Source organism: Histomonas meleagridis (genome assembly GCF_020186115.1).
Source record: "Histomonas meleagridis strain 2922-C6/04-10x chromosome Unknown contig_163, whole genome shotgun sequence".
NCBI lineage: Eukaryota > Parabasalia > Tritrichomonadida > Dientamoebidae > Histomonas > Histomonas meleagridis.
This window is the reverse complement of record NW_027150782.1, coordinates 30927-58731: the sequence shown is the minus strand read 5'-3', so window position 1 is coordinate 58731 and position 27805 is coordinate 30927. Positions and strand designations below refer to the sequence as shown.

The 27805-nt window shown below is 29.3% G+C and overlaps 7 protein-coding genes across 7 annotated transcripts; 3 read left to right on the top strand and 4 right to left on the bottom strand.

Moving 5' to 3' along the window:
- Nucleotides 1-114: 114 nt before the first annotated feature.
- Nucleotides 115-1173, top strand: GO595_002294 (CMGC family protein kinase; the record flags this gene model as incomplete). Its single annotated transcript, XM_067915187.1, has 1 exon — nt 115-1173. One exon carries the CDS (start codon nt 115-117, stop codon nt 1171-1173), a length of 1059 nt encoding a protein of 352 aa, XP_067777532.1.
- A 927-nt stretch (nt 1174-2100) lies between these two features.
- On the top strand, nt 2101-2613 carry GO595_002293 (uncharacterized protein; the record flags this gene model as incomplete). The annotated part of the gene is made up of 1 exon (XM_067915186.1): nt 2101-2613. One exon carries the CDS (start codon nt 2101-2103, stop codon nt 2611-2613), a length of 513 nt encoding a protein of 170 aa, XP_067777531.1.
- Nucleotides 2614-9983: 7370 nt separating this feature from the next.
- On the bottom strand, nt 9984-11216 carry GO595_002292 (Leucine Rich Repeat family protein; the record flags this gene model as incomplete). Its single annotated transcript, XM_067915185.1, has 1 exon — nt 9984-11216. The coding sequence occupies one exon, from the start codon at nt 11214-11216 to the stop codon at nt 9984-9986; it is 1233 nt and encodes a 410-aa protein (XP_067777530.1).
- Nucleotides 11217-14334: 3118 nt separating this feature from the next.
- Nucleotides 14335-14955, top strand: GO595_002291 (uncharacterized protein; the record flags this gene model as incomplete). Its single annotated transcript, XM_067915184.1, has 1 exon — nt 14335-14955. The coding sequence occupies one exon, from the start codon at nt 14335-14337 to the stop codon at nt 14953-14955; it is 621 nt and encodes a 206-aa protein (XP_067777529.1).
- A 3409-nt stretch (nt 14956-18364) lies between these two features.
- On the bottom strand, nt 18365-18709 carry GO595_002290 (60S ribosomal protein L24; the record flags this gene model as incomplete). The annotated part of the gene is made up of 1 exon (XM_067915183.1): nt 18365-18709. The coding sequence occupies one exon, from the start codon at nt 18707-18709 to the stop codon at nt 18365-18367; it is 345 nt and encodes a 114-aa protein (XP_067777528.1).
- Nucleotides 18710-22802: 4093 nt separating this feature from the next.
- GO595_002289 (Leucine Rich Repeat family protein) lies at nt 22803-25397 on the bottom strand (the record flags this gene model as incomplete). Its single annotated transcript, XM_067915182.1, has 1 exon — nt 22803-25397. One exon carries the CDS (start codon nt 25395-25397, stop codon nt 22803-22805), a length of 2595 nt encoding a protein of 864 aa, XP_067777527.1.
- Nucleotides 25398-27044: 1647 nt separating this feature from the next.
- On the bottom strand, nt 27045-27725 carry GO595_002288 (Derlin-1; the record flags this gene model as incomplete). Its single annotated transcript, XM_067915181.1, has 1 exon — nt 27045-27725. One exon carries the CDS (start codon nt 27723-27725, stop codon nt 27045-27047), a length of 681 nt encoding a protein of 226 aa, XP_067777526.1.
- Nucleotides 27726-27805: the final 80 nt, after the last annotated feature.

Below are 27805 nucleotides of genomic sequence, written 5' to 3'. Positions count from 1 at the left end.
TACTTTATTTTTGGTGGGAAAAACGGTTTTGATCTCACACACTATTCAACGGCTTTAAATTGTACTATTCAAAATTGAAAAGATTACAGCAAAACGATAAGTAACTGTTACACAATGGAACCAACAGAAAAGCAAACTGATCCGTTTGATATATCAAATGCTTGTATTGATGGGAGATTTAACCCAGAACATCCAAATATATCTAGAGTTTTTACTAATGTCAATCTTGATCTTGGGCCAAATCATTGGAAATTTCGTTCATGGAATCCCAATTTTGGAGATATCAATCGTTACAAACTAGTAGAATGTATTGGTGAAGGCCGTTATTCGGAAGTTTTTACTGCATTACAAGATGACAAAAATATATGTGCGATCAAACTCCTTAAACCTGTTAATCCAGATCGTGTACGTAGAGAACTTAAAATTATTAGTAGTGCCCAAGGTCCAAGTATATTAGAACTATATGACATTGTTCTAGATCGTAGAGAAGGAATTCCTGCGATGGTCACAGAATTTTGTCCTAACACCGATTGGAAGGATCTCTTTATGGGCATGACTCTAGGGCAAGCACGCTTTTATTTTTACCGTATTCTTCAAGCTCTTCACCACACCCATAGTTTGGGCATTATGCATCGCGATGTAAAACCACTTAACGTCCTCTGCGCCGATCCGTATAAACAAGTCAAATTAGCAGATTGGGGACTTGCTGAATATTATCATCCGATGCGTAAATATAGTGTCCATGTTTGTACACGTTATTACAAGTCACCAGAAATCCTTCTTAATTATGAATATTATGATTATTCACTCGACATTTGGTCTGTCGGTGTTATGCTCTTAGAATATATTACCCAAAAAATCCATGTTTTCGATGGTGGCGATGATCACCAAATCGATTCAATTGCACAAGTTGTCGGAGGTAAAGATATAATCGATTGGGCAGATAAATATAGAGTGACTTTGTCTGAAAGAGATAGATCTTTCTTCGAGGTAACACCAAAAATTGATATGAATACATTAATTCCAAATTCAAGAAAAAATCTGAAAAATTCAGATGCAATCGATTTGGCTCAAAAGTTGTTGATAGTAGACCATAAAGAAAGAATTACAGCAGAGGAAGCGTTGAAACATCCATTTTTCAAGTATGTTCGGGAGTTCGATAGACATCATTGATTCACATTTGCGCATAATTTTTTTTATAAAGAAATATCAAGGAATTTTTGTTTAACGATAATTGTTATCTCTTTTGTGAAACAAATTATTTTGTTCGAAGATATTCTAAACAAATTTTTCCTTTTCGAACAAAAAAATTGGAAATTTTAACGTACGTTTATTATTATGGATTTTGATGATTTGGATTTTTGTTGGAATAGAAGAACTAATCAAAGTAAAGTAAATGGCGCAAATTTAGCTCATATAAAGCCCCTTAAAGAAAACGAGTTTGAACCATTTTCTCATTTTTTTATATCGATTGGCAATGTCTATAATATAGATAATTGTCAAAACAGAATGATATTTTTAAAGATGCGGATTCACCCTTCTATTCAGATCATCGAAACATCATCAGTTTGGTGTAAAGATAAAGATGTCACATTTAATTGTTCCTATTCTATTAATTTCACTAAAGTTCCACCATTTTCACTTTCGTCATTTACACCTGTAATTGAGCTTCATCAACGTGAAGGCAGTTCCTCCAAAATTATTTGTGTTGCACTTTTGCCGCTATCTATCAGCGAAGTTGTTCAAGTTAATGGCCGCACACTTTCCTTCTTATATCGGAATTCAAGCATCTCATTACTTAATCTTTCAAGCAACACCAAATCAGGAAGCATAATTGTAACTATTGCACTTGGGTTTCCAATACATGAAAAACTTTTCCAAAATAACAAAACTTCAATTCCCACGCAAAACATTAATACGCCAATTACAAATTATCAACTTAGCTCATCATCCAGCCATTACACATTTGATTGTAATAAATTTCCTACTTTTATTAAGGAAACAAATGATAAAGTAGTGAAGCAACAAAAATATTCAAAGCAAATCCAAAGAAATAAAACAAGTAAAGAGAAAAGTGATTACACATGGGTAAACACCGCAATGAGGTTAGGATGGAAGCCACCAAATTATGAATTTGATTGGAAATCTAAAGCACGCGCTAACGGATGGATTCCTCCTAGCAAACAAGTAAAGTTATCATCTGTAAGTGTTGGAACAAATCCAACAAAATTAGAAATATCGAAAGAAAAACAAGAATTCGAAATTCCTAAGGAAGAAAAGGATAAAAACATTAAAGCGGCCGAACTTTTAAATAAGAAGAAACAAAAATCAAAATTATGTCTTCATAATGAATGCATTGTTGATGTCGTAGTGGATAAAAGCAAAAAATCAACAGTGAAGTTAAGTTTTATGCCGTGCTTGTCGCTCTTTGATAATGAGCCATCAAAGAGCGATGAGTTTGATTCAGATGAATTTGATTCGTGTTCTGACGTCCAATTACAAGAAACGTTACAAAGTTTACTTGATATGGCAAATGGAAATAACAATTTAATTTCTCATAAATTGAGCTCAGAAAGCGATTCATTTTCATCTGAAACAAGTGATGTAGGATAACCAAACTTTTATTGATAACTATTTTTATGTGTTTGTTGCCATATTAAAATATATGAAACGATAGAAAATTCTATTAACGATAATTGATTTTCAGAACAATTATACGGTTTACTGCTTTGAATTCTCTATCGGCTGTCAACTAATTCTTCAAGAAGTAATTCCACATAAAAATTACAAACATTTACTCAATAGAAAGCGCATTTAACAGTAAGAGCGCAGTTTCACTCACGCCTTTACTTTGATTCAACGCCAAGTTATGTAATATGTTCTCTCCTCCGATCTGCAACAGCAAATTTTTTACTTTCGTTTCCTTCAGCGCTGCTCTCCTCAGCGCCTCCAATGTCATTACCACAGTTTCCTCTGATTGTATCTCCAAGAAGTCCAAAATCGCCACCAAATTGTTCTCATTTTCGAAGATGGACAAAAACGAAGGCTCAATGATGGAGATGTTCAATATGATCCACAACGCCTCTTCTCGTTCACTGTATGTTCCATTCACGAGTTTCACGAAGAACAACTTAACAAATTCATCAGTGAATATGTACCATATTTTATCGATGTTAAAAGGAATGTAATTTGAGATACATTTCATCGCTGCAAGTGAAACAGATGTAATTTCGCTTAGACAAAACGGGGCAATGAATTCCAAAAGTCCTGAAGAAACAAATCGTACATTCGCTATGTTACCAAGCATAAATACAATGTTACTAAGGAGAAGGAATGTCGCTGATTGGAGTTCGGGCGATCCTCTGCTGCAAAAGTTTTTGCATTGTTCAAATAAAAATGTTCGATTGAATATAAGATCTGCGTTTTGGAAATCATTTGATAACCTTGTCAATGATTTGATTCCATTGGTTTTAACAACACTATCATTGTAACTTGAATAAAAAATTAGAATATAAAATAAATCGCTATCGGCATTCAGTGTGCACTTTTTGTTAACTAGTGAAAATACTGTTTTCTGATCAATTTGATCGTTCTTAAGCATTTTGATGATTGAAGTGTCATCGTCATATTCTGTTGCATTAGATGTGTTGCTCATAATGCCACTAATCAGAAGATCGGTGACTTGAGATAACATACGAATGTTATGAACGCTTCGATTCTTTTTCATAAGAATTTTTTTAATGATTGAAAATAACCCAGTAACAACAAGTGCAATACGAGAAAAATTAGAGGTTTTGATAATGTTTTTAAGCGCCTTGAGAGATATTGAAAATATTCGGTCATCGTCAATTAGAAGAGATTGATAAAATGGTACAAAAAAATTTTGTTGAAAAATTAAAAAAACAATATGTGGTGAGTTATGCGTTATGTTGAAAAGGATGTTAACATATCCAAGAGATAGTTGGTTTGTCTGTAAATGAGAAAGAGTTTGAAAAGCTTTTGATTGAGATATTTCGATTTTAATTTGAATGTCATCTTGGCGTGAATATTTAACAAGAGTTTTGATTGCGTTTCTGATCCATTGGATGTTTCCTGATAAGAATGTGTCATTAAAACAATTTAATTCAGCAGTAAAATGAAGAGCATTAAAATTTTCAGAATTTTTGCTCGATGGGTTTTGATTTAAAGATGGTTTGAAATATTCTTTACACCTTTCTGGGTGAGAATTTTTTTTATAATCCCCCATCCAGTTGTATCGGTTTAAACTGTTAACATTTGAACAGATACATGTATCGGCAAATGAATAAATTTATAATAAAAAGTATCTAAATTTATAATAATTTTCAAAAATAATCGTCGCATCAATGATAAAACATTTATTTTTATTTTATTTTGGTTAGATTACATTCTCATTATAAAGAGCTTTTCAGAAAATTCACAATTTCATTCCTTTTTTGTACAGCTTGGCTTTTCAACTTTGCGTTTCATTGGTAAATATTACATTTTCTAATTCAACAAAGGTAATTGATGATCATGCATTTGGTTCTTGTTATAGATTAGCAAATATTAAATTAAATATAGGACTAAAGAAAATTGGTGACTTTGCATTCCAAGCTTGTATATCTCTTACTAAAATTTCATGACCAAATTCAATAAATATATTGAATATGGGATCTTTTATGGGATGTTCCTTCTTAATATCAGTTACACTAAGTGATGGTCTGGATAAAATACAAGCGAATATATTTGCAGATTGTACACATCTAACAAAAATCGAAATTCCTCGTTCAATTAAAGAAATTTTTATGGGTGCATTTAAAAACTGTTCATACTTGAAAGTATTTACCATACGTGATCCAGTATCGTTGATTGATGATGGAGTATTTGTATTAATGTAAGTAAGTCTAATCAATTTTTTTCAAATTATGAAAATGATGGAATTCTTGATAATAAAAAAATTACAAAAATTGTTAGTATTCCTGAAGGAAAATTAATAGAAAATTATACTTTCCCGGAAAACATTAAACTTACATTTTTAAGTTCATTTCTTGACTGTTGCTTCATTAAAAATATTCAAATGAATCAAAAGCTAATTATTATAGATTATTATTCTTTTAAAAGGTGTATTAATTTGTTAGAAATATTAATTCCAAATTCTGTAAATAAAATCTCTATGTATGCTTTTCAAGGGTGTAATAATTTAAAAACACTCTGCATTGGGAGATCAAATCTATTCATATATGATTATGCTTTTTATCAATGTTCTTCACTGAAGTGTATTTATTGTTTTGGAAATATTGAACCAAAGGTTGGAAGAAATGCATTATTGGATATCGGCACAACAATCTTTACAAATTCTTCGTATATTAATGAAACATTTGGTACTTTAAATGTACTTAAAGGCCTTTATTCATATTTTTATCCTGAAAATGAGGATATATACTAATAATAAAAATATTATTTAAAATGGGTTAACATATATTTTTCGGATATCTGCGGGTATAATTATAAATTTAGTGTAACATTCAATGTATCAAATCTTTTCAAAGAAATTTTCCAAATGATTAAAATAATACTCTTCAAGAATATATATTCAATAAAGAAAATTATTGAAACAATACCCCTCTAATTGTAAAATTGCTTGGAAAATTCAGATATAATTATTTTGATTCCAACAATTTTACTAAATCAAAACATTTTTTTTTTATTTTTAATTCAAATTGATTATCCAAATTCCAAAAAATAGAGACAATTGTTTTTAAAATTTATTTATAACTTATTTATAAAATGTTTCAAACATAAAATGAATAAATATGTGTTAAATTACTTAACTTAAACATTAGCAAAAATTTAATATTTTCTCTTTTTGTTTACTAAATAATTCAAAACAAAAGTGATCACATTATTTCGCATTTGTTTGGGTTTGATGAATTTTTTGGAATTTTCTGTTTACCCTCAAAACACTCATATATTGCATCAAAAATTTCCTTGAATTTACAGGGCTGATCAAATTTGGAACTCTCAAAATAATATCGCGCTCCAATTACATGTTTTAGTTCTTCACCTTGTGATGGAAGAATTGGTGTTGGATTTTTTTCTGGATAAAACATAGGATAATCTTCAATTTTATCCACTACTGATTGTACTTTTTCTGGTGATCTTAGAAGTTCATCCGCGGATATCTTTTCGGGTTCCAATTAAAATTATAGGGTGTTTTGGGCCATGTTCCTGAATATCCTTAAACCATTTTTTGTGTGCTTTTTCAAATGAAGCTGGTGAAATTAAAGAAAAACAAATTATGTAAACTGATGAGTTTCGATATGTGAACGAACGAAGTCCAGTATACTCATATGCAAGGTTCCCTGAAACTTCATTCATATTTACTTGGAAAGGCTTTCCTTTAACAGTTGTATTTATAGTATAATATATTGTAGAAGTGTGATACTCAATGGATTGATCAGGGTCAGAAAGAGTATCCCCAAAATATGACGCACATCTTACAATAATGGTTGATTTCCCAGAACAGAAACTCCCAACAATTGAAATGTTCTGTTTGCCTTCTTCCATTCAAAAATGTTTTTCCATATTTTACAAAATAAACGTATTCAAATTAAATTGACTTTCGATTTCTTCAATTCGTATATAGCGATCATTCTTCGATCTTGATATCATGAATATATAATATACATACATAGTTGCATCTATGATCAATATAAATCTAAGAATTATATTATGATTAGCACGAAATAAATTTATTTTTTCATTTTAAAAAGTGACGAAAATCGATTTTTGAATGGTTTATATCGAACGATAGCAGCGACGAAAAATGACGATAGGAGCGAATTTGAATGATGGTAAATATTATCAAAATTTTACCCTTCTTTCAAAAAGATACGTTGTTTATTTGTTTTTTGTCGTTGTAATATGTACAAAGCCAAATTAAATGATTCATGGTTTGTTGAAAAATGAAAATATCGAAATTTTATCATAGAATCGTGATTTGTTATTTATTTCAAACAATTATATGAAATCTCGATTTTTTTGAATTTATGAATTTAATGAAAAAATTGGTAATGTGATAGTTTTTGTTGTGCCTTTATGATGTACTTATTTAACCTGTTTAATAATTTATATTCAATAGAATAGTTTCTGATGATATACATATTCTTGAAATATCTTGGGACAAACGATACATTGACTTTAAATGTTTTTAATGTATTTTGAATGTATTTTAGCAAATTGTTCATTTTTATTGTCTGAATATCAATATAAATTTGATTTGCAAATAATCTTCAAAAAACAGTCTTGAAATATGTTTCATTTAAAAATTATTTATTATTATATTATTATTTTGGATCATTTTGGAAATATTTGAAGATTAATTCAAGTACTATTGCACTTCGGGGATACTTGTAAATTATTTAAATAGATATGTGATCATTTAATAAAAAAGTTTTATATTAACATTTGTTTCATCAATTTGAATAAGTAATTTAGCAATTTCTGTATTTCTTATTTAATTGCTATTGTAAGTGATGTGTGAAATAATTTGAATAATTTCCAAATGTTATTATGAAATTTTATTAAATATTCAAAATAAATTTTAAAAACAATGTTGTTGAATTGAAAAAATATTAATTATTTTCATTGAACATTTTTATCGTTTGTTCAACCGAAAATTTAATGTTTTCTGGGTTTAAATTTGATACTATTTTTTCTAGTGTCACAAGTAGATAATAATGACTTGTTTGCAGGTTGATGAAAACAAGAAACTTTTTGAATCGTTTACGTTTGATGGTTGGTCATAAATTTCTATACTCTATTGCTTTTTCATTAGATTTGAATGATTTCATGCACCTTGTAAAAAATCTAAACGTTCACCAATTTATTTCCATCTCTGATCACTTTTTTATATCATGAAATCCCACAACTACTTTTATGCTGTTAACCAAATTAAATCCAACGTTAAAAATCATTTCGATTTATCAAGTTTTTTATGTTGTGTTCTTGATGGAGAACCATCAGTAATGTCTACTCAAGAATGTTTAATTATTTCTTCTAATTTCACACAGATGTATCCCCGACACATGTTTGAAAAACCAGATTTTAGGCTCATCTTTAACAATTATATTAAACATGCAAAATCAATTTTAAGTGTTAATCAATTTGTATTATTTTTGCGTTATCTTTCACTTTATATAACCAAGAAAATATCAAATGAAAATTTCATTAAGCTAATTTTAGAATTTACAAACAATGATACACGTTCAGATTTAATTCAATTATTACCAGCATTTTTATCATCAATAAATTGTAGTTCTTTTTATTCTCAAAAGAAAGAAACTCCAATTAACCCGAATGAAGACAAAGCTATTTCTATTATACTTGACATTACAAGCTCAATAACTTCATCGCAAATATCCAAAACAGTTTCAAAATGTTTAACATGTCTTGCATCTGGACTTATTACATATGACATTGCCAAAGAGTGGTTAGCTCCATTTTGTAAACCAGAAATTATTCAACAAATTGGGGAAATAGAAAATTTCAGCGATTTACATCCTTCTCGATTTCCACATGAACTTATCCTATGCCCTGAGTTTATACATAGTGATGACACCTCTTCTGTTTATCAGCAATTTTTTCAAAGCGAGTCTAATGCAAACGTATTTACAAATTACAAAGCTGTAACAAGAGAAATACTTGAAACCAAGATGCATGGCCTTCGACGTATGATTCATAAGCTTGCTGTTGGTGAGATTCCAGTTGATGATGAACTTTCGTTTAATTCTCTCATTGGCACTTTTCGCATCGATACAAAAGTGACAGATTATATACCCATTTTTATTTCAAGTCTTGGACAAAAATATGAAGAAACGCAAAAGTTATATTCTGAAATTTTAACATATCAAATGTCCAAATTATCACCAACTAATCCAGAATATCGATTTTCATTACGAAGATTAATTCGTCATGAGAACATTGGATTTCATTATCAACTTCCAGGCACACGAAACATTAATTTTAATACACGTGAAATATCACTAATATCATTTTCATTTGTCCATTATTTTGCATCTCTATATTTTGAAGAGGAACAAAGAAATCAAATAATAAAATCATTAAAAATTCTTTCGGATTTAATTAATGTTGAAACACAACAATGTATATATGTTGTAGATGAAAAACATATTTATTCCATAATATATCTTAGTGAAATTTCACGAATGATTTCATACGAATGTGAAAACACTAATGATAACCCATTAAACATAAACATTATCCAAGAAAACTTAATATTAAATGAAGAACAAACTTCTGAACTCGGCATGAAACTCATCGAAGTTGTGAAAAGATTAAAAAATAAACAAGAAATTAAATCGTTGTTCCATGAAAACTCACAACTTCAAAACATCGATTTGTTGCTCACTATGGTCGTGAGACAATTATACGAATTCGCTGACGCAAACGCAATTCCAATATTCCCCGACGAAATTAGTGACTCTTTCATGATAACTACAATGAGACAATGTGAAAATGAAAATGGTTTCGGTATCGTGTGCACAAGTACATTCTCGCCTTGTTTCGTAGAATTCCCTACATATAGCCCGGAACCAACTTTTGAGGCTCCGCAATGAAATGGTAAAAGTATTTGTATGTATGTGTTTTTGTTATTTCTAAAAAATTAAATGATATTTAATGTTTGATTTTTGAATTTTCCATTAATATTTAATTTAGTTCAATATTATTAAAATGAAAACTTAAATTTTATCAAAATTAGTGATACATTTCCAAAATAACGTAATTATGTATTAAAAAGAAGTAATAAATTTCTTAATTCAACAATATTAAAAAGTTTTCTGATTATGCATATTATAATTTTTTAAATTAAAATATAAAGAAAAAGTAAAATAATAAAATAATATTTTTCGATGTTTTTTTACTTGTGTCTTAAAAACATATATTTTTACATACTAACAGAACTACTTAAACCTTAGCAATGGCGATTCTGATGTTTCAGAAGTTTTTATTTCGAAGCTTTCCTTCGGTAATTCGTATCTCCTCATATCCAATCTTTCTAATGTTTGACTTTGCTCGGCTATTTCTTTAATTTTATCATAGTCATTATCATTTATTGGGTTTGCAGCAATGATAACAACTTTCAATGATTTATTTTTATTCAAAGCGTTTGTAAACGATTCAAAATTCGAAATTCGATTTCCCGAAATATCAATTTTCGCGATACTTGAAGTATTCTCAATTAAATCGGATATAAAGCCAATGCCCATATCACCGATTTGGTTTGAACTCAAGTTAAGTTTCTGAAGCGTGGTACAACGTTTTGCACAATCACAAATTTTTTCGATTCCTTTTGGAGTTATTAAATTATCCGATAAATTAAATTTATAAATTGGCGATGTTAACATTACAGATGCTATTGCATGTGCTCCTTTATCACCGATTTCATTATGTGAGAAGATTAATGTTGTAAGAGTATTGATATTATTATAAAGTCCTTTTGCGATACGAAGTATCGATTGATCATTTAATGAATTGTCAGACATGTCAAGTCGTTCTAACGTGCAAATATCGCCAAGTGACTGGAAATCTGTACATAAGATTTGACAATCTTGAAGTGTTGTACTATGTTCTGCTTTCACATCAAATTGATCAAATTCTTCATATTGAGCAAAGTTTCGACGTGGTTCACCATATGTAAGCTTAAGAGATTTAAGACCTCGAAAAACATTGAAAAGTTTAAAAATACTAACTTTACACGGAGAACGCTCAAGACGAAGTGAACGTATATATGGACTAATTACTTTAAGTTCGTTAAAAATTGAATCAATATTTTTATCAGTTGCACTTTCAAGTTTAAGCTTGGCATAATTTTCTAAATAAAAACGCTTCCATTTTTTACGAGCAGGATCAATTGGAATATGTGGGAATTTTTCTTGTGTAAGTCGTTTCCAATAAATTCCATCTGGTATTGTCATGACAGATGTGTTGAGTGGAAGGTTGGTGCTTATTTCACGGAGAACTCTTGCTTGATATTTTTTTGGGATAAGATGGAGTTCTGAACATTTATCAAAATTTTCTATAATTGTTTTGAGTGACAAATCTATTAATCGTGGAATTGAAGGATTTGCAATTGGTGGATATGATGAAAATGATTTTGGTAGTCCATTTTCCTCTTGTTTTTGTGTTGTTTCCATTTTACACGTTAGGTTTCTAACGTCTCATTTTTGGACAATTCCATACAATTTTTTATGGATTAAAACGTCATTTTTGGAGAAGAAGAAACATGTTTCCTTTTCTTGTTCATGATTCATATATTGAAGATAAGCCTTTTAAAATCATTTTAAGTCCAACACAAGAATATTTAGCAGGTATTACAACAGATACTGTTTTTGTTTATAATGCATTTGATTCACAATTTTCTTTTTTAGATAAATTCCAAAGAGATCAAGATAGCATAAATTCATATGGACAAAATCATTGGATTCATTGGCATGGAGATCATATATATTTTGGAACAGTTACAGGTAATGTTTTTAGAATTCAATTTTTAAATTCTTTTATTGGTGAACCAAAAATTACATCTCTTAAGACACTGATAACAGATGTTTTTTCTTTCGGTGAATTTATAGCAATTTGTTCAATTGGACCAAAAATCACACTTTTTAATTCAGAATTCAAACAAGTTTCTTCTACTCAAATAAACTGCAAATCTCAATTTACCAAAAATGCAGTAGCAGATAAAAATAATCATATTCTATTTTTACAAGATGGTGTTCCTCATATTATTGAAATCAAAAATTCTCGAATACAAACGCACGAAACGCTTAAACTTGAAAATGTTGCACTTACCAATGTGTATGAAGACCATTTTTTACTTTCTACATTCAATGGTGATATAATAACATATAATCCAAAATCCAAAAATTTAAGAAAAATCATGAGTTTACCCAACACCACTGCTATTTCATATGGTGAGTATGGTAATTCCATCATTTCCATTGATCAAGATGGACAAATATTTTATTATTCATATTTTTTACATCAAAAATACGATTTTAAATATGAAACTGCAAAAGAAATAATTTCATTTGTCTATAATGAAATAACGAAACGTTTTATATTTCTTAATTCTTCCAAATCCGTTAAATATATTAATTTTGTTAAACTTATTCCGCCATTTATATATAGTTCATCATTTGTATATAACATTATAAATCAAAAAATGATATGCGAAATTCCGCAATATGAAAATCATTTCGGAGTTAAACAAATTCCAGATGAAATCTTTCCAATTAAAAACATTTTAGTTGGTTCACATGATGAAATTTGTATTGTTGGGAAAAAAGGAATTTCAATTGTTACAAAACAATCACTTTTTTATAATGAGTTTATTACTGTTGATTTTATTATATGTATAAGTGACATCATAGCGATAATATCTGAGAAAAATGTTTTGAGATTATTTTCTTATGAGTTAGAAAGTTTAGGCGAGTATAAACTTGATATTAACCCGATATTTATGCATTGTAATGAGACAAAATTAATTTTAAATAATAATAATAAAATCGAAATTTTTGATTTTGATATAACCGATAAAAATAAAAGTAAAAATATTATAAAAATCGGTGATTTTAAAGTTGAGATCTCTAATATTGCATTAAAATATTCGATATTAAAAGCATTTATACTTTCAAATGATGTAATTTATTTATATTTACCAAATCGAAATGTGGTAATTTATGATAAAACAAATCCAAAAATTATTTTTAATAACTGTAAAAAACTTTGGGTGAATAACTCGCCTTTATCATTATTAAGTTATAATAAAGATTGTTCTATCGAATCATATTCATTAGATCAAAACGAAGTTATAAATGTCGGAAAATGTTATTCGTTATGGTCATATGAAACATATTTAATTCGGATTCCAAATCATTTAAATCCAAACGTTTTTAACATTGGTAAAGTTGAGATAAAACCATTAGAAATTAATGAGGCGGAAGAGTCATATGTTAATTATTTGGAAAATATTCATAATGACCAAAATTTCGTCGATTTGTTTTCCGATTTTATGTTGAAAATTAAAAACGAAAACAAATTCCAAAATTTCATTTTCGCATTACAACAAATCGATCAAAGTATAATTCCCGATTTTATTAACCTGTTAAATGAGGAACAAATAGTAAACCTTTCGAATTTCGACTTCGTTCCATTTTTCGATAAGATTAAGCCAAGTGTTCAATCGAGAATTTTATTAAATGTCGAAGCATCAAACTTTTTGGAGTTGATCGAAAAATTCAAAAGTTATCTCAAGGCTAAAGAAGAAAGATTCAAGAAATTCATTTGTACGAAGTGTATTGAATCATATAAAATTATTAGAGCTTATCTGTTTTGTAAGTTCGCTGATTTTAACTTGTGCGACGCGTTGCAAACATCATTTCAGTTCCTCTCAAAAAGTGGTATTTCGGTTTGCTTGGAAATGATTGAATCCGAAATGGTCGTTTGGAATATTGAAAAAGTTAATACGATGTCACTTTTGGGAAGATCGTTTTTGATTGTAGGAATCAAACAATGGGCACTTGCTTGCTTCTTGGCAATAAAGGATGAAGATAAAGTGACACAGTTATTGTCAAATGATAGTGAAATAATGCTTTATGCAATGAGAATAACTCGTGATTTTCCAATGTCACAATACTCAAAGTTTTTAATTGACTTAGAAATTGGGTGTTAGTGAAAGATTTATATGCTTTGTAAAAACAAAAGTATGTTTCTTTTTTTCTTGTTTAAAAATAATTCGGGGTGCCCCAAATGCATGGCCAATATCCTGAATGAGTCATGTCGTCCTTTCGTTTGGCCGGATGTTACAATTCAGGGATAAAGGCTCTTTCGTTGTCTGAGTAGGCTTGCTTACTCATATGCGAGGGATCAACATTCTTTTTATTCAATTTAAACACAAATAATTTGTAATCTTGAAAAAAAATTTGTGGTTCTTCAAACTTAGAATATCTTACATGCTATAACCAAGGTGAGAAAGTTAAGTTAATAGTAATTAATATTTGACAAATATATTAATTATTAATTATTAATTAACATAAAATAATCAAATTTTTTGTTTATTGTATCTGTAAGCTTCAAATGGCTTATTGCTTTCCTAAAAACCTTTTGTTTTTTGTTAATCTAAGGATTCTTTTGAGTGATCACCTTCTTTTTTTGAAGCCTTGTATTTTCTATAGTTTACATTGTTTAAATTCAAATAAAAAAGCGCGCCAATTATCTAAGGAGACGTTAAATTTCAATCAATCAATAAGCTTGATGAGTTCCTCGATTTTTAGCTCAACTTCATCAGCAAGTACTTCCAGAGAGCCAACACCTTCAATGTCATCCAAAAAAGAACAAAAGGCAAAACCAAAACAAACATTTATCTTAAAGAAAATTGTATTTTCACTATTCACACAAATCATTGTCTTATTATTCACATTCATTGTTGCTTTAGGATATCTTTATCCAGTTTATTATTGCGATACTGATGTTTTTGATCCGGATTGCGTTAAATGCCCAGTCAATGCAATATGTAGTAAAGGTAAGAAACAATGTATTGACAGTGCAAAGGAATTCAAGGGTGTCTGCATTGCTCCAGATAGTGATGAAGAAGTAGCTTATAATCTCATTGATGAATTAGACCAATTGATTCAAGAAAACAACATCAAAACTCTTGAAGAGATTAAAGCAATGAAGAAGTATCAAGAAATTAAGTCAGATGTTTTGATGCAAGCCATTGAATTTTCGGATAAGTATTCAATCGTAAGAGGCAAAATTGTCAAATCCATGAAGCCATTGTCTTACAGAGCCCTCATTGGAACCTTCTTTTGCATCCTAATCGTTCTTAACATATTTATTGCATACGAAAGAATGTACATAAAAAAGAATAACTAAACAAAACAATTTTGCACTAATTTTTTCCTAACAAACATTTATTCATTTACCATAACTCGAAAAATCTACAACAAAATCGCAACTTTGATCTGATTTCATGGAAATCGAAATTTTTCCTTGTTCGATCGAACAATCAAAAAATGGCGCTGTTTCATCTTCTTCTTCCTCATCGATTACACAATTATCTAAAGCCCTCAAAAACGCAAAACCATAATCAAACACTTTCGAAGATCTTTTGTAATCAAGATCAAAACTAAATCCTGCAATTGTCATCACTGTTTTTCTTTTCGTCTTTTTACCGGCCATTTGAGCCAATAGATTTGCAATATTTTCCATTCCATTTGTCTTTTGATTTGTTAATCCTATTTCTTTAGTAATCATAATACTTTTTGAGTTCTGTGGATTAACTAATTTTAATAATTTAATATGATGAACAAATTGTATCGCTGATATAAGTGCAACTGCATAATCAAAACTTATCGACTTCTGTATAGGATATTTAGAGCGTAAATCTTTCATTATATTTTGCATGACTTTGGCATGTTGTTCATCCATTTCAAAAAGAGGAGATATTTTTGATGTTGCAGTATCAACAAACATTGGAATCAAATGTAAAAAATTTTTGGAATATTTAATGTTGCTAAAATTATCAACTACCGCGTTTTGAAATGTTGGCACATTTGCTTTTGGGTCAGTACGAGTTAAAGGAGTTAAAGAATTAATTTTTAAAAAGTCTTTCTTTAAATCGAACACTTTTTGTGTAAAAAGTGACATGTATCGTTGTCGAAGACGATCGAGAACTTTTGGAATGATGACGTGTGGGAATTTCTTCATTAAAGTGAGAATAAAGTGGCTCTTTTTAGGATATATTGCCTCAAGTTCTTCGAGTAACATAGAGGTAGAGTTCAGAACATCTGGACCATGAAATAAAAGCATACGATATATATTTTTGTTTCTTGCAATTTCAACGTCTGTTTTATGAATTACATCTTCGATATCTAAAAGGTGATTAAAGTCTGGAAAATTACGTGGCTCACTTGCACAATTGTTGATGTTAAAGCAAACCCATTCTCTATTGGTGACTTGGATTTCAAGTGGCGTTGCGCCACTGAAAATTGGAAATCCTGGTGAAAATATTGTTTTAACGTAAGAACCATCACGTTCATCTTCGCTAATGACGCCCTGTGTAAATTCATTATGAATTTCAGCAAATAATTTATGTGGCTCTATGTTTAAGGAGAAATCGTTTAAATTAGTAATGATTTGCTTTTGCTCATCAGTAAAAATACATTCTTTTCTGTTTAATTGCAAAATATCTTTATAAGTAATAGGAACTCCAGGAGTTTCAATAAAATTCTTGATCGTATTGACATAAGGATCTTCGATAATTTCCGATTTTTTTCGATTAAAATTGATCCGCCCAGGAATGCGAAAATTATAATTAATGTGTGGAGGAGAAAGTCCAAAAATTGGTTTTTGCATGAAAGGAATCGACTCATATATATGACAGAAATAATTAAAATTTGGAAAAGGTGAATTTACGATATTTTCAATTGCATCCTTCAGGTCTTTCTCTCCAACAGATTCTTTGAGTGGAGAAATCAACATTTCAATTTTGGTTGAAGTGTTCGGTTCCATCCAAACAAAAATAAAAATCGTTTCACCCAAGAATACACTCAGTATTTTAATTTTCATTTCGGATATAAAATATAACAAATAATGTTAAAAAAAGTTTTACTGTAAAAATATAAAATTAATGAAAACAAAGTAAGATATTTATAGATATAAAAATTGCCGGTGTTTGAAGAAAGACCATGAAAACTTGAAATTAATCACATAAATCTTAATTAAAATTCTTAAAGACAATTCTTCACAATGTTATAATTTGCTTGAATGTTTTCTAATTACCATAAACACATAAATTTTGATAATTTGAATCTCATTTGAAAAAATTCAATTCAATTTATATTCTCGCCAAAATTTGTTAAATGCAAGCAAAGCTAAAACCAGACGTGAAGATGATTTTTTTTGAAAATTCATGAAATTCGATTAGAAAAAAGATTCATTTTGCCGCCAAATTTAACGGTTGAATCAGGTATGCACGTTTACAATGAGATCCCCAACACCTGGCTACACATCTTCCTCTCATAGTTCAAGGGAAGTGACACCGCTTTCTGAAAAAAGTCCATGCAAAAAAGAGAAGTCAAAGGTGATTCAGATAAAACAAATTTCATTTCTGGATATAATTGGAAGCTTTTTATGCTATTCATTAATTCAAACTGTTTTATTTATTTTTAAAGGTACATCCCTCTATCAAGCAAATTATGTTTTTATTCCTTATACGTATGAACAACCAATTTCATCAATCTTTAATTCAATTTGTTTTAAATTTCCAAAAATTTATATTTGTAAAGCATTAAAAGAATTAAACTTAATACATGTATTCCACTTATCTATATTATCAACACTTATATACATTTTTTTATCCAAAAATGGAAAATCTAAAACAGCATTTTTATTCTCAACACTACTTCTTTTTGATGAACCAACCATAGCTCTCATATCTAAGACTCCTTCATCTGCTCTTCAAATGATATTTATAGTTTTATCAATCATTTTTATTGAAAAGAATTCCAAACTTTCATTGTTTCGACCATTTTGGATATTTAATACATTTATTAGTTGGACATTTGCAGTATTTTCATTTTCTCTTCGAATTGAATCATTACCAATACTTCTTATAATACTTCTCCAATTAGAAAAAGCTTTATCAAAAGATTCCAATCTTCATCCATTTATTAAATTCCTTCGATTTTTCGGAATAATTTTTGTTCTTTTTATATTAACAATTTTTTGTGGAGCACTTCTTTTCTCAGTGTTTTTTGTTTTTGGTATGCCAAAATGGGAATATGTAAAACCTGATCCAAAGCTCATTATCGCAGAATTAATAATACATCCACATAATTTTGCATTATATTTGTTACTAATTTTCTCGATTGTCCTGTTGATTTGTGATAGATCAAATATATCATGTGTACCTTATTTTATTATATCAATTTTAATACTTTTTCTTCCACTTTCTTGTTTGGTTAATGATTTGTTGGTAAAAGTTTCTCTGTCAAAACTTGTGATGATAATTTCTGCTGGAATTCTCTTTTTAGAGACAAAGTGTAAATTTTGGTCCAAATTGTTTTTGATTTTTACATTTATATTGGTTATTTACTTCTTTTTCTATCCAATTGCGTTCAATTAAAACAATTTGTTAATAAATGTTTATAATCATCTGTTATGTTTTATTGAATTTTAGTTAAAAAAAGGATAATCCAATAAATGCGTAATTGCTGGCTTTCAAAATAAAAAAAGAAAAATTAATGATTATTAATGTATTAAAAATGTAAGTTTTATTGACTTACTTCTTTCCTCCTTTCTTGACTTGTTGAACACGCCTCTTAACAGCTGTTGTAGCAACTTTGGCATTTGCGTCAACGGAAACACCAGCATATCCACGTGTAACCTTCTTTGATCTTTGAGCGCGTCCCTTCTTTACAACTTGGTCAGTGTTGGATTTCTTGTGATCAAAGCGGTAGTGCTCAGTCCAGCTGATCTTTCTTGGGTTCCTCTTGCGTTGCCACATGCGGAATGTTTTACGAGATTCGAATGCCATCATATGCTTATCTTCACGGATATAGATAATACCATGGCCTGGATGAAATTGGTGTCCAGAGAATCCGTCAATCTCTGTTCTGTGAGACATCGGAGTGTAAGGTTGGACCAAACAAAGTTTGTCAATTGCAATCGTTGCAGGGTGCCCCAAATATGGTATTCAAATATTTTTGTACATTATTCAGCCATATCTTACATATTTTAGTCAATTTTTTATAAATAATATCATTTATATTTTTTTGAAAATAATTGCTAAGGTTAAATATGTAAAAATATAAAAATTCAATTTTGTATTAAGCAATTATTTCATGCAAAAACGAATTAAAATCAAACAGAAGAAAAATTATTAAACCTTTTCATGTTGTTGTTTTTCTTTCTTTAACAAGTTAATTTACCTTTATTGATTGTAAAATAAACAAAACAAATAATTCATTTTTGTCCAAGAAGTAAATTCACGATTTCATTGTGGTCATTTTTAGTTGCATAATAAAGTGCTGTAAAAAATAATTTTAATAATTTCCAAAAATAATTTTGAAACCAAAAAATAATGAAATAAACTCGATTTTTTACAAATAAATGTTTTTAATATTGATATCAATTCCTTTTTGCAAAAGTATAATTCGAACTATATCAGTATTTCCATTTTCAGCTGCATAAATGAGTGCTGTATTAAATATTTTTAATAAATTCCAAAAAATTCTTTGAAACAGGATAAAATCATCAAAACAAATACAAAACAAAATAAAAAAATATCTTTAACATTGATATAATTTATATTTTGTTCAAGAAGCAACTTTGTAATCTCTGTATGGCCGTTTTGAGATGCAAACATAAGTGAATTTCTAAATCTTTTAAATAATTTCCAAAAATTATTCTGAAACATTAAATTATTTTAATCAACAATAACTAACAAAAATAAATATTTTGAGCATTAATATCAATTCCTTCTTGCTGAATAAGTAATTTAGCTATTTCATTATATCCATATTTTGAAGCATACATAAGTGCCGTCCAAAATCTTTTGAATAATTTCCAAATATTATCTTAAAACATTAAATTATTGGCACAAACATAAAATAAAACAAATTAATATCATTAGCATTTATGTTAATATCTTTTTGATCAAGAATATATTTTACAAGTTCAATATTTCCTGATATTGAAGAAGAAATTAAAATATCTAATGGGAGTTGATTGTCTTTATGAAAATATTTGATAAGGAAAATATTTCCAATTCTTGCCGATTCATCAATAATATTCACATTAATTTTCATTCCTTCTTTAATTAAAAAAGATAAAATTTTGTAATTATAATGTGAAACACATTTTTTTCCAAGTTCTTCTAAATTATAGTTTTCAACAATTTTATTTTCATAAAGATATTTAAAGATATCATTTCGATGAAAATCTATTGCTGTTTCATATGCATCTTCAAATGTTGAATGATTTTGTTCACATAAATGAATAATTTCTTCATTTCCACCTGCAACTGCATATTTACCTGTTTCTTCGATATTTGCTTCATTCATAAGTAAATATTTAAAACATTTTATTGACCCAAAAAATGCTGCATAATCAATTAATGTAACATTATCTTTATTAATAAAGTCACATCTTTCATAAAGTGATGGTTCAATTGTTTGATTATAATCAAATTTTGTTTGTGATGATATTTCTTGAAGTTTTTCTATATCATCATTTCGAATTATTATCGCAAGTTCATTCGGATTAACTCCTTCTTTAATTAACTTCTTATGAAGTTCCCAATCATTCTTTGATAATTCTTCATAATTTTCAATGATTTTCTTCATAAATCTCAAAAAATGCTTTTCTTTAATTTGTTTTTCAGTCATATAATGTGCAAAATATGAATTTTGTATATTTTTAATAAGTTTTGATTCAAGGAGTTTTTCTTCAATCATATTTTCAATAAGATAATATGATTCTTGGGTATATTCTTTGATAATAAAATGTGAGAATATATTAAATATATTATTAATATTGAATTTGTTATTTTCTTCTATTATTTCAATTTCTTTAAGAAAATTGATAAATTCAGAAAAGTCAAGTTGTCTAATAACAAATAAAGTATAAACTATTTGTACAATATTCATGATAGAAGATAATGGATAATCACTATCAAGCTTATCCATAACTGATTTTGCTTTTTGCTTAATATTTTCTTTACACAAGTCAGAAAACATTTGCTCAATTAACAACAGTGTTTCTAATTCATTTTGACTGTAATCTCCCATTATTCTTTCGTTTTGTTTCATCACGAAAATTTGCGATGATTTTTTAGATTATTCGATATTGCAAAGTATGTAAAATATTCAAATTCTCATTGAAGAATTACAAGGAAATAAAATAGTTCATAACTAATTAAAATTTTTAACCCAAGTTTGATATATTAAATTTTCTCTTATCCAATTGAAACAAAAATCAATTTAAACATAAAAAAAATTAATATGCATACAATATTTATTTTAATATTATAAAATTTAATACTCATAATAATGATAAATGGGGATTTCGGGAGGCGGGACTAAAGCCTTCAATTCTTCGAGTGATAAATTTTCCAATGATTTTATTGAATTATTATCACAAACTATTGGTGATACGAAAGTTCCCCTAAATTCACATTCTGTAATTTTCTCTACATCCAAAAGTCTTGATTCATTCCAACATTTTATGTCTAACACTGCGTTTGTTAAGTGTGTGTCGTTGCATGAATAACCGTTTTCGTAAACCATTGAATTATTTCTAATTTCTTTGAAAGTTCCTATCGTTACCCAATTGTACATCATTTCGATCATGAATTCTAATTGGTAATGAGCTGTTTGATAAGATTTTCCGTATAATTTTAGGAACTCTGGTTTGACCTTTTCTTTGACTTGGAGTGTTTCTTTGTATTTCTGGAGTTTTTTGTCTAATTTAACAATTTTTTCATTAATAGAATCAACCTTTTGGAGTGACTTTTCATCATATAATGGATAAATGTATCTTTTGTATGAAAATTCATCATCAATATTTATTGGTACATGAAATGTCATTTTCCATATCCATATAAAAATACGCTTATAAAGCGAAATATCATCTTCTTCACCAGCTGGGTTTAATGGTTTGATCTTGTTCTTTTCTTCTAATAAATTATCCATTTCATCAATAATTGTTTTTTGTTTAATTGCATTCTGTTCGACCATTAGTTTTCCTTTTTCAATAAACTCGTTGTGGATTGAAATTCCTTGTGAATAAATGGATGATATATTTGATAATAATTCCTTTCTTTCCTTTTCAATTGATTCACAAATATTTGAACAATTTGACTTCGGATTATAAAATTCATCTGATCCATCACAACAATCACAAAATCCGTTACCTAATAAAGACTTTGGAATTTTCATTGGTATTGATCCATCATTTTTGCAATAAAATTCACCAATTGAATATGCATTAGTTCCTGGTTCGTCTGAGCCATCTGGACAATCAACTATACCATCGTTTATTTGACTTAAATTTATGATTTTTGAATGATCAAAACATTGAAATGTATTTTTTTCTTTGTTAATTAGTCTTTTATATTTTGGCCATGTTTCTGGAGTGGCCCCTATTGGAATTGTCCCCGAAAACACCAAAGAAACGAACAAAAGCATAAATTTAGGGCACCCCAACACAAATATCAAATTATGAAGTTTACACATATTTTTGCAAAGTTTAACAATACTGTTAGCTGAACTCCAATTGCAATGTACATGATCAACACATAAGTTTAGGCACTTTCGAACCCAGGAATAACGTGGTTTTGAAAAGAGTGTAAGTACAGAAATGAAAATCAAAAGATGGTCATAAGAGTTATTTAAGTCAATGAAAGAATTTAATATTATTTGGCTCGAATTATGTTTAAACTTTCCAATATTTTATACTGATATACTTGATACATTGAATATCACTATATCAAATTTCTAAACACTTTTGTTTTTGCTCCTAAAATTAGAAGTAACATGACACATGTGTCATTTAAATGGAAGTTTTCCTTAAATAATTTCTCGATAACATTTTTCATTCCAATTCGTCACATTCTTCAAATGATTGCAATCAATTGGAAGACAGCATAAAGAATCAGTAACAATCTGTAGTTTATTAGAGTTGGAGATGGACAAAAACACAAAAGAAAATCGATATCTCTATGTGCTGTCGCTATTTGTGTAATATTCACGACTTCGACTGCTGCTGGTTTCTTCTTCATTCGATTGTTCGCTATCACTTGCACTATTATCACTTGTCTCATCTTCGCTTTTGCTTGATGTATCACTTCTTGAATAACTTTCGGTTCTTTCTGTTTTGCTTTCGCTATCACTTTTTGTGGAACTGCTTTCATTTTCACTATCTTCAGTTGAGCTTTGTGTGTCACTTTTGTACGTTTTGCTTTCATTGTCACTTTTATCCGTTCCACTGTCACTTTTCCTGGTTGAACTCTGAGCGTCACTTTTATCTGTTTTGTCGTCACTTTTTGTTGTGTTCGTTTCGCTGTCACTTTTCCTCGACTCCTTTGTTGTTTCACTTGTTTCCTCCACCTCTAAGCTATTGCTCCTTTCTTCTTTACTCGTCTCTTCAACCTCTAAGCTATTGCTCCTTTCTTCTTCGCTCGTCTCTTCAACCTCTAAGCTATTGCTCCTTTCTTCTACCTCTAAGCTATTGCTCTTTTCTTCTTTGCTCGTTTCTTCTACCTCTAAGCTATTGCTCTTTTCTTTTTCGCTTGTTTCCTCCACCTTTAAGCTATTGCTTTCATTTTGGCTTGTTTCTTCTTCGCTCTCTTCCTCACTTTCTTCTTCATCTGATTCGCTCATAGCCAAGCTGTCTTCGCATTGTTCTACGTTATTTGTTTCATTGTTTTTCCTTCTTATTTTCTTCCTTGTAACAACTTTCTTCTTTTTCGATACAACTTTCTTTGTAATTCTTTTCTTTCTTTTTGGGTTCTTTTCAACGTCGTTGCTCTTCGCCAATGACTGTATTCCTAACGAAGACATATTCATATTTCCTTGTAATAAAATTGGTGGTATTCCAAGTTTTCGCGCGTTTCGATAAATTTCTTCTTCTGTTGGGTCGAGTTTGTTCACGTCAATCTTTGGCTCGACATGAATTGACCTTCGAATACATAATGAGTTATATTGAAGTGTCTTTAATCCTAATGGCGTTTCTAACATACTAATATCCTCAACTACCATAACGTTTGTGTTCTTCAATTCATATTCATCAATAGATTGTGGTTGCTTCAGGTCAATTATGGCACCTTTGGTCTGGTCATCAGAGGGATCTAAATGCGGTAGGGGCAGCCCAAAAACCGATGAAATAGCCGCGTGTTGATTGAATTTTGTGTTCTCAAGTTTTTGGTGAACGTTTATCGTGATGTTGTCAATCAGTTCGTCCAACTCTGGGAGCTTCTTCTCGGAGAGATATGAATGTGCGCCAACTTCCATTTGATTCTTTTGAATGGCTTCTTGGGATGACTTTTGGATTTTAGAAAATTGGTCAAAGAAAGACTGCATTTGGGAATTTGACGAAATTGAACTAAGAAGTGTCGAAAAATCTTCATATGGAAATGCACACTCAACAATGTATGTATTTGAGGAAAGAGTTTCAAAGAATTTAAGAAGGGTTTTTTGATTCTTTGGACATGATCCATCAATATTAAGCTCTGTAAGCATTTTGTTCGAACGTAAAACATCGCAAACTAGATCCATGCCTGTGTCTTTGATCTTGTTCCCTGAAATATCGAGCTTTAGAAGTGTTGTATTTATTTTCATTGCTTTCAAAAACCTGTATAATTTATCTCCAAGAAATCTTTTTTCTGTTCCCCTAATGCTTAATAACCTAAGCGAATTAAGTGAAAGGATTTGTAAAAGAGCTTCTTCAATTCCTTTGGTTTTATATGTGAAATTATCACCAAGTGAGAGACTTCTCAAGTTTGTCATTCTCCTTGCAACACTAATGAACTTTCCAAGCTCTTCCATTTGTACATCATTAGATTCAATTGAAATTCCTGTCCATTTTGTTAATGTTGAATTTTCAAATGCATTCATAACATCTCTTATTTTCTTCCCAGTTAATTCAAGTTTTGCTAAATTCAATTTCATTTCAGTTATTTTTTGATTTTCTGAAATTCCATTGATTATATCAGTAATATCATCTGAGCTAAGATTTGTAGAACTTATATCCAGATCCTTTAATGATTCAGATCCTTTCACGAACTTATTAAGCTCTGAAATTGCCTTTTGGTTAAGTTCGTTGTTGGATACATTGAACGATGAAATCGGCTGAGGCCAACGGTTAAATACGTTTATAACCGTTTCGATTTGACCTTTGATATTTGCAATGCTCAAAGTGTGTAATGAACGAATTTTTTCTTGAGCGAATGTGCTTATTAGTTTTGATAACGCTAGTAAGCTTTCTTCTGAAAAGATAGCACCATCAATAAATAGATATTTGATTCCCCATAAATTCTTATTATTCAAAATCGAGTTAAATAACTCAATGGTTGACTCTGTTGTGAGCTGTGTTGTTGACAAGTTTAGGTAAAAAATTGGTGCTGTTGCTAAAGATAATGCTTTGCAAAATGGAGTGATGTTTTTGAATGGATTGTTACTTAGATCCCAATAAACAATTTTGTTTTCAGGGTTTTTGGTCAGAGCTTCTGCTAGTTCGTTTATTCCAACTTCAACTTGGCAATTATGAATATCAATAAGTTGAAGATATTTGGTATATGTAATCAATGGAGACATTGACTTCACGATGTCGTACCTATCTACGTCATAACAGCAAATGCCATAAATCAATGGATAAAAAATTAATGAATTAAAAACTGGTCTTAGATCAAGATTTGAACTGAATTTAAGATCAATAAGATAGGTAGGAAGCTGGTCTAAGTTTGCTATTCCATTGCCGCTGAAAATTAAAGAATGGAAAAAACGTGGAATATCATGAATATATAAACATTTGTAAAATGAACAATAAGCATTATAGCAAAACTGTAACTTTTGTGATGGTGACATGTGCGGGTCAAATGGAGGAAAATCTGATTTGTTCTTTGTTTTGAATTTTACCTTTTTATTTGGAGGAAAAAGTGTTGTTATTACATAGTAATTCCTGTTTAAAACTCTAGCAAAACGTAAAGCCGCCTGTGAAATTATGGTCACTTTAGCATTATTAATAATAAATTTGCATATGTTTTCTTTAATCATAGCAAATTTCTCTAGTCTTAAAATATGAAATGTCTTAATTTCAGAGAGGCCATTCCCAATAAAGGTACGCTTGCATAAAATAATTAGATGTGTTGTAAGAACACATGTACCCTCTTTGAATTTTTTTTCATTTAATATAATATCTGCATGAAATGCTAAAAATATCTTTGATTGATTGACTGGTACGATTCTTTCAACTTTTTCTTGTTCTTTTGGACTTAGGTGATAATCAAATCCTTCTGCCATTATATGAAAAGTGTCATTTATACATTTAATTTCAATATAAAACGATCGTAATGATCTCAAATAAAATTTTACTATATCGGATAAGTGAAGTCATTTCAACTTTTTGAACAGTTCGTAACGTTTTAAGCGTATTGTCATTTAACGAAGATAACTAATAGTTTATTAGCTCATACTTATTTTTATTTGCAATTTTGTTCTGTAGTTGCTATTGTACTCAGCATTTGATTATTAGATCGATTTTCATCACATTTTCCAGTAAATTTGTTGGCAATTTCATGTATGATCTTTGTGATATCATAACATTAGATTTTACATTTTGAAAGGGTGAATTTACCTCAGCCTTTTGAAGCTGAAAATGATAATTGGACTCTAAAACACTTCATTATGAATCATATCACTTTCAACAACTTTTCCAGCAGATAATTACGGTTATATTTTTAATGTCGTAAAAATAACCTTCAATATATTGAATGATCATTTAATTTTCTGTTACAGGTTTTCGGTTTTTTAAATAGTTTACTCAAAAATTGAACAGGTTTTAAATCAGTCGTAATGAATTAAATTAGCGAAAAAAAATACATCTATTACGTATATAATATGCATTCAGTGTCTTCACTGCTATTTTCCAAGTGCTTCCAAGAAATTGGTGTTATACCAACTTTAAGTTCGATCAGATAAATTTTTTGATAAGTTGATGAATTGTTATCTTCGCCTATTTGATTTAAAGTGCTACGTTCTGTTAAAGTTCCGCAATACATCAAAACAATTGCTGCCACAAGTGGCTAAATTCAAACTTTGCACCAGAAATAAATGATGCGATTTTCAATAGAACGATACCATTTTTTCAGATAAAAACGATACTTAAAGTATTGAATTTATTTTTCCTAAAAAGTAAAAAATTCAAATAATGTTTATTTCCACACAAAGGATATTTTGAGTTTATCACTCATTAACTCTGTGAGCACGTCCTCCAAATGCATTATTACGTTGCTCTCCTTCTGGAATAAAGTTTGTATCATCCAAAAGTCGTGATAAAAACGTGGGAGTTTTGAGTAATGGGCGCTTTATCAAAACAGGGAGAACAAAAAGTAAATAAAATATGATATGACCTGATGCAAGACCAATAAGATCTGGAAGCATTGACATATTATTAAGTAAATCAATAAGGAGAGAAGTGAATGGAAGCCATTGGACATTTATTGGTATGACCATCATAAGATTAACCATTGTATTTGAATACAATTTTGAGTATATATAGATAAGACCTGAAAGGACGGAAGAACCAACAAAGAAAGAACCAAAGATAGCTGATAATGACATTGTAAGGATACAAAGTAAAATAAAAATAAAAATGAGATTTGATAATCTATGTGAAAAATGTTGTTCTTCAAGTTTTTTGACCATCATAAATGAGGACAAAATACGCATTATAAGGTTCATATCGAGTTTTCCAAGGAAAAATGGTGCTGTGAAAATTCTCCATATTTGTCCTTGAAATATTGCTTGCGGTAGAAAAATTAAATAAAGCGGATTGACAACTTTCAGTGAGACGAGGAGTCCGAATGATAGAACGACGATGCCATATATTTTTGTAAATATTGGGATGTTTGCGAGGTTTTCCATTTTTCTTGAATGAATTTTTTAACTGTATCTGTCAATTATATTTGGCCGGTCAGATAAAGGTATATAAACGTTCGATATAT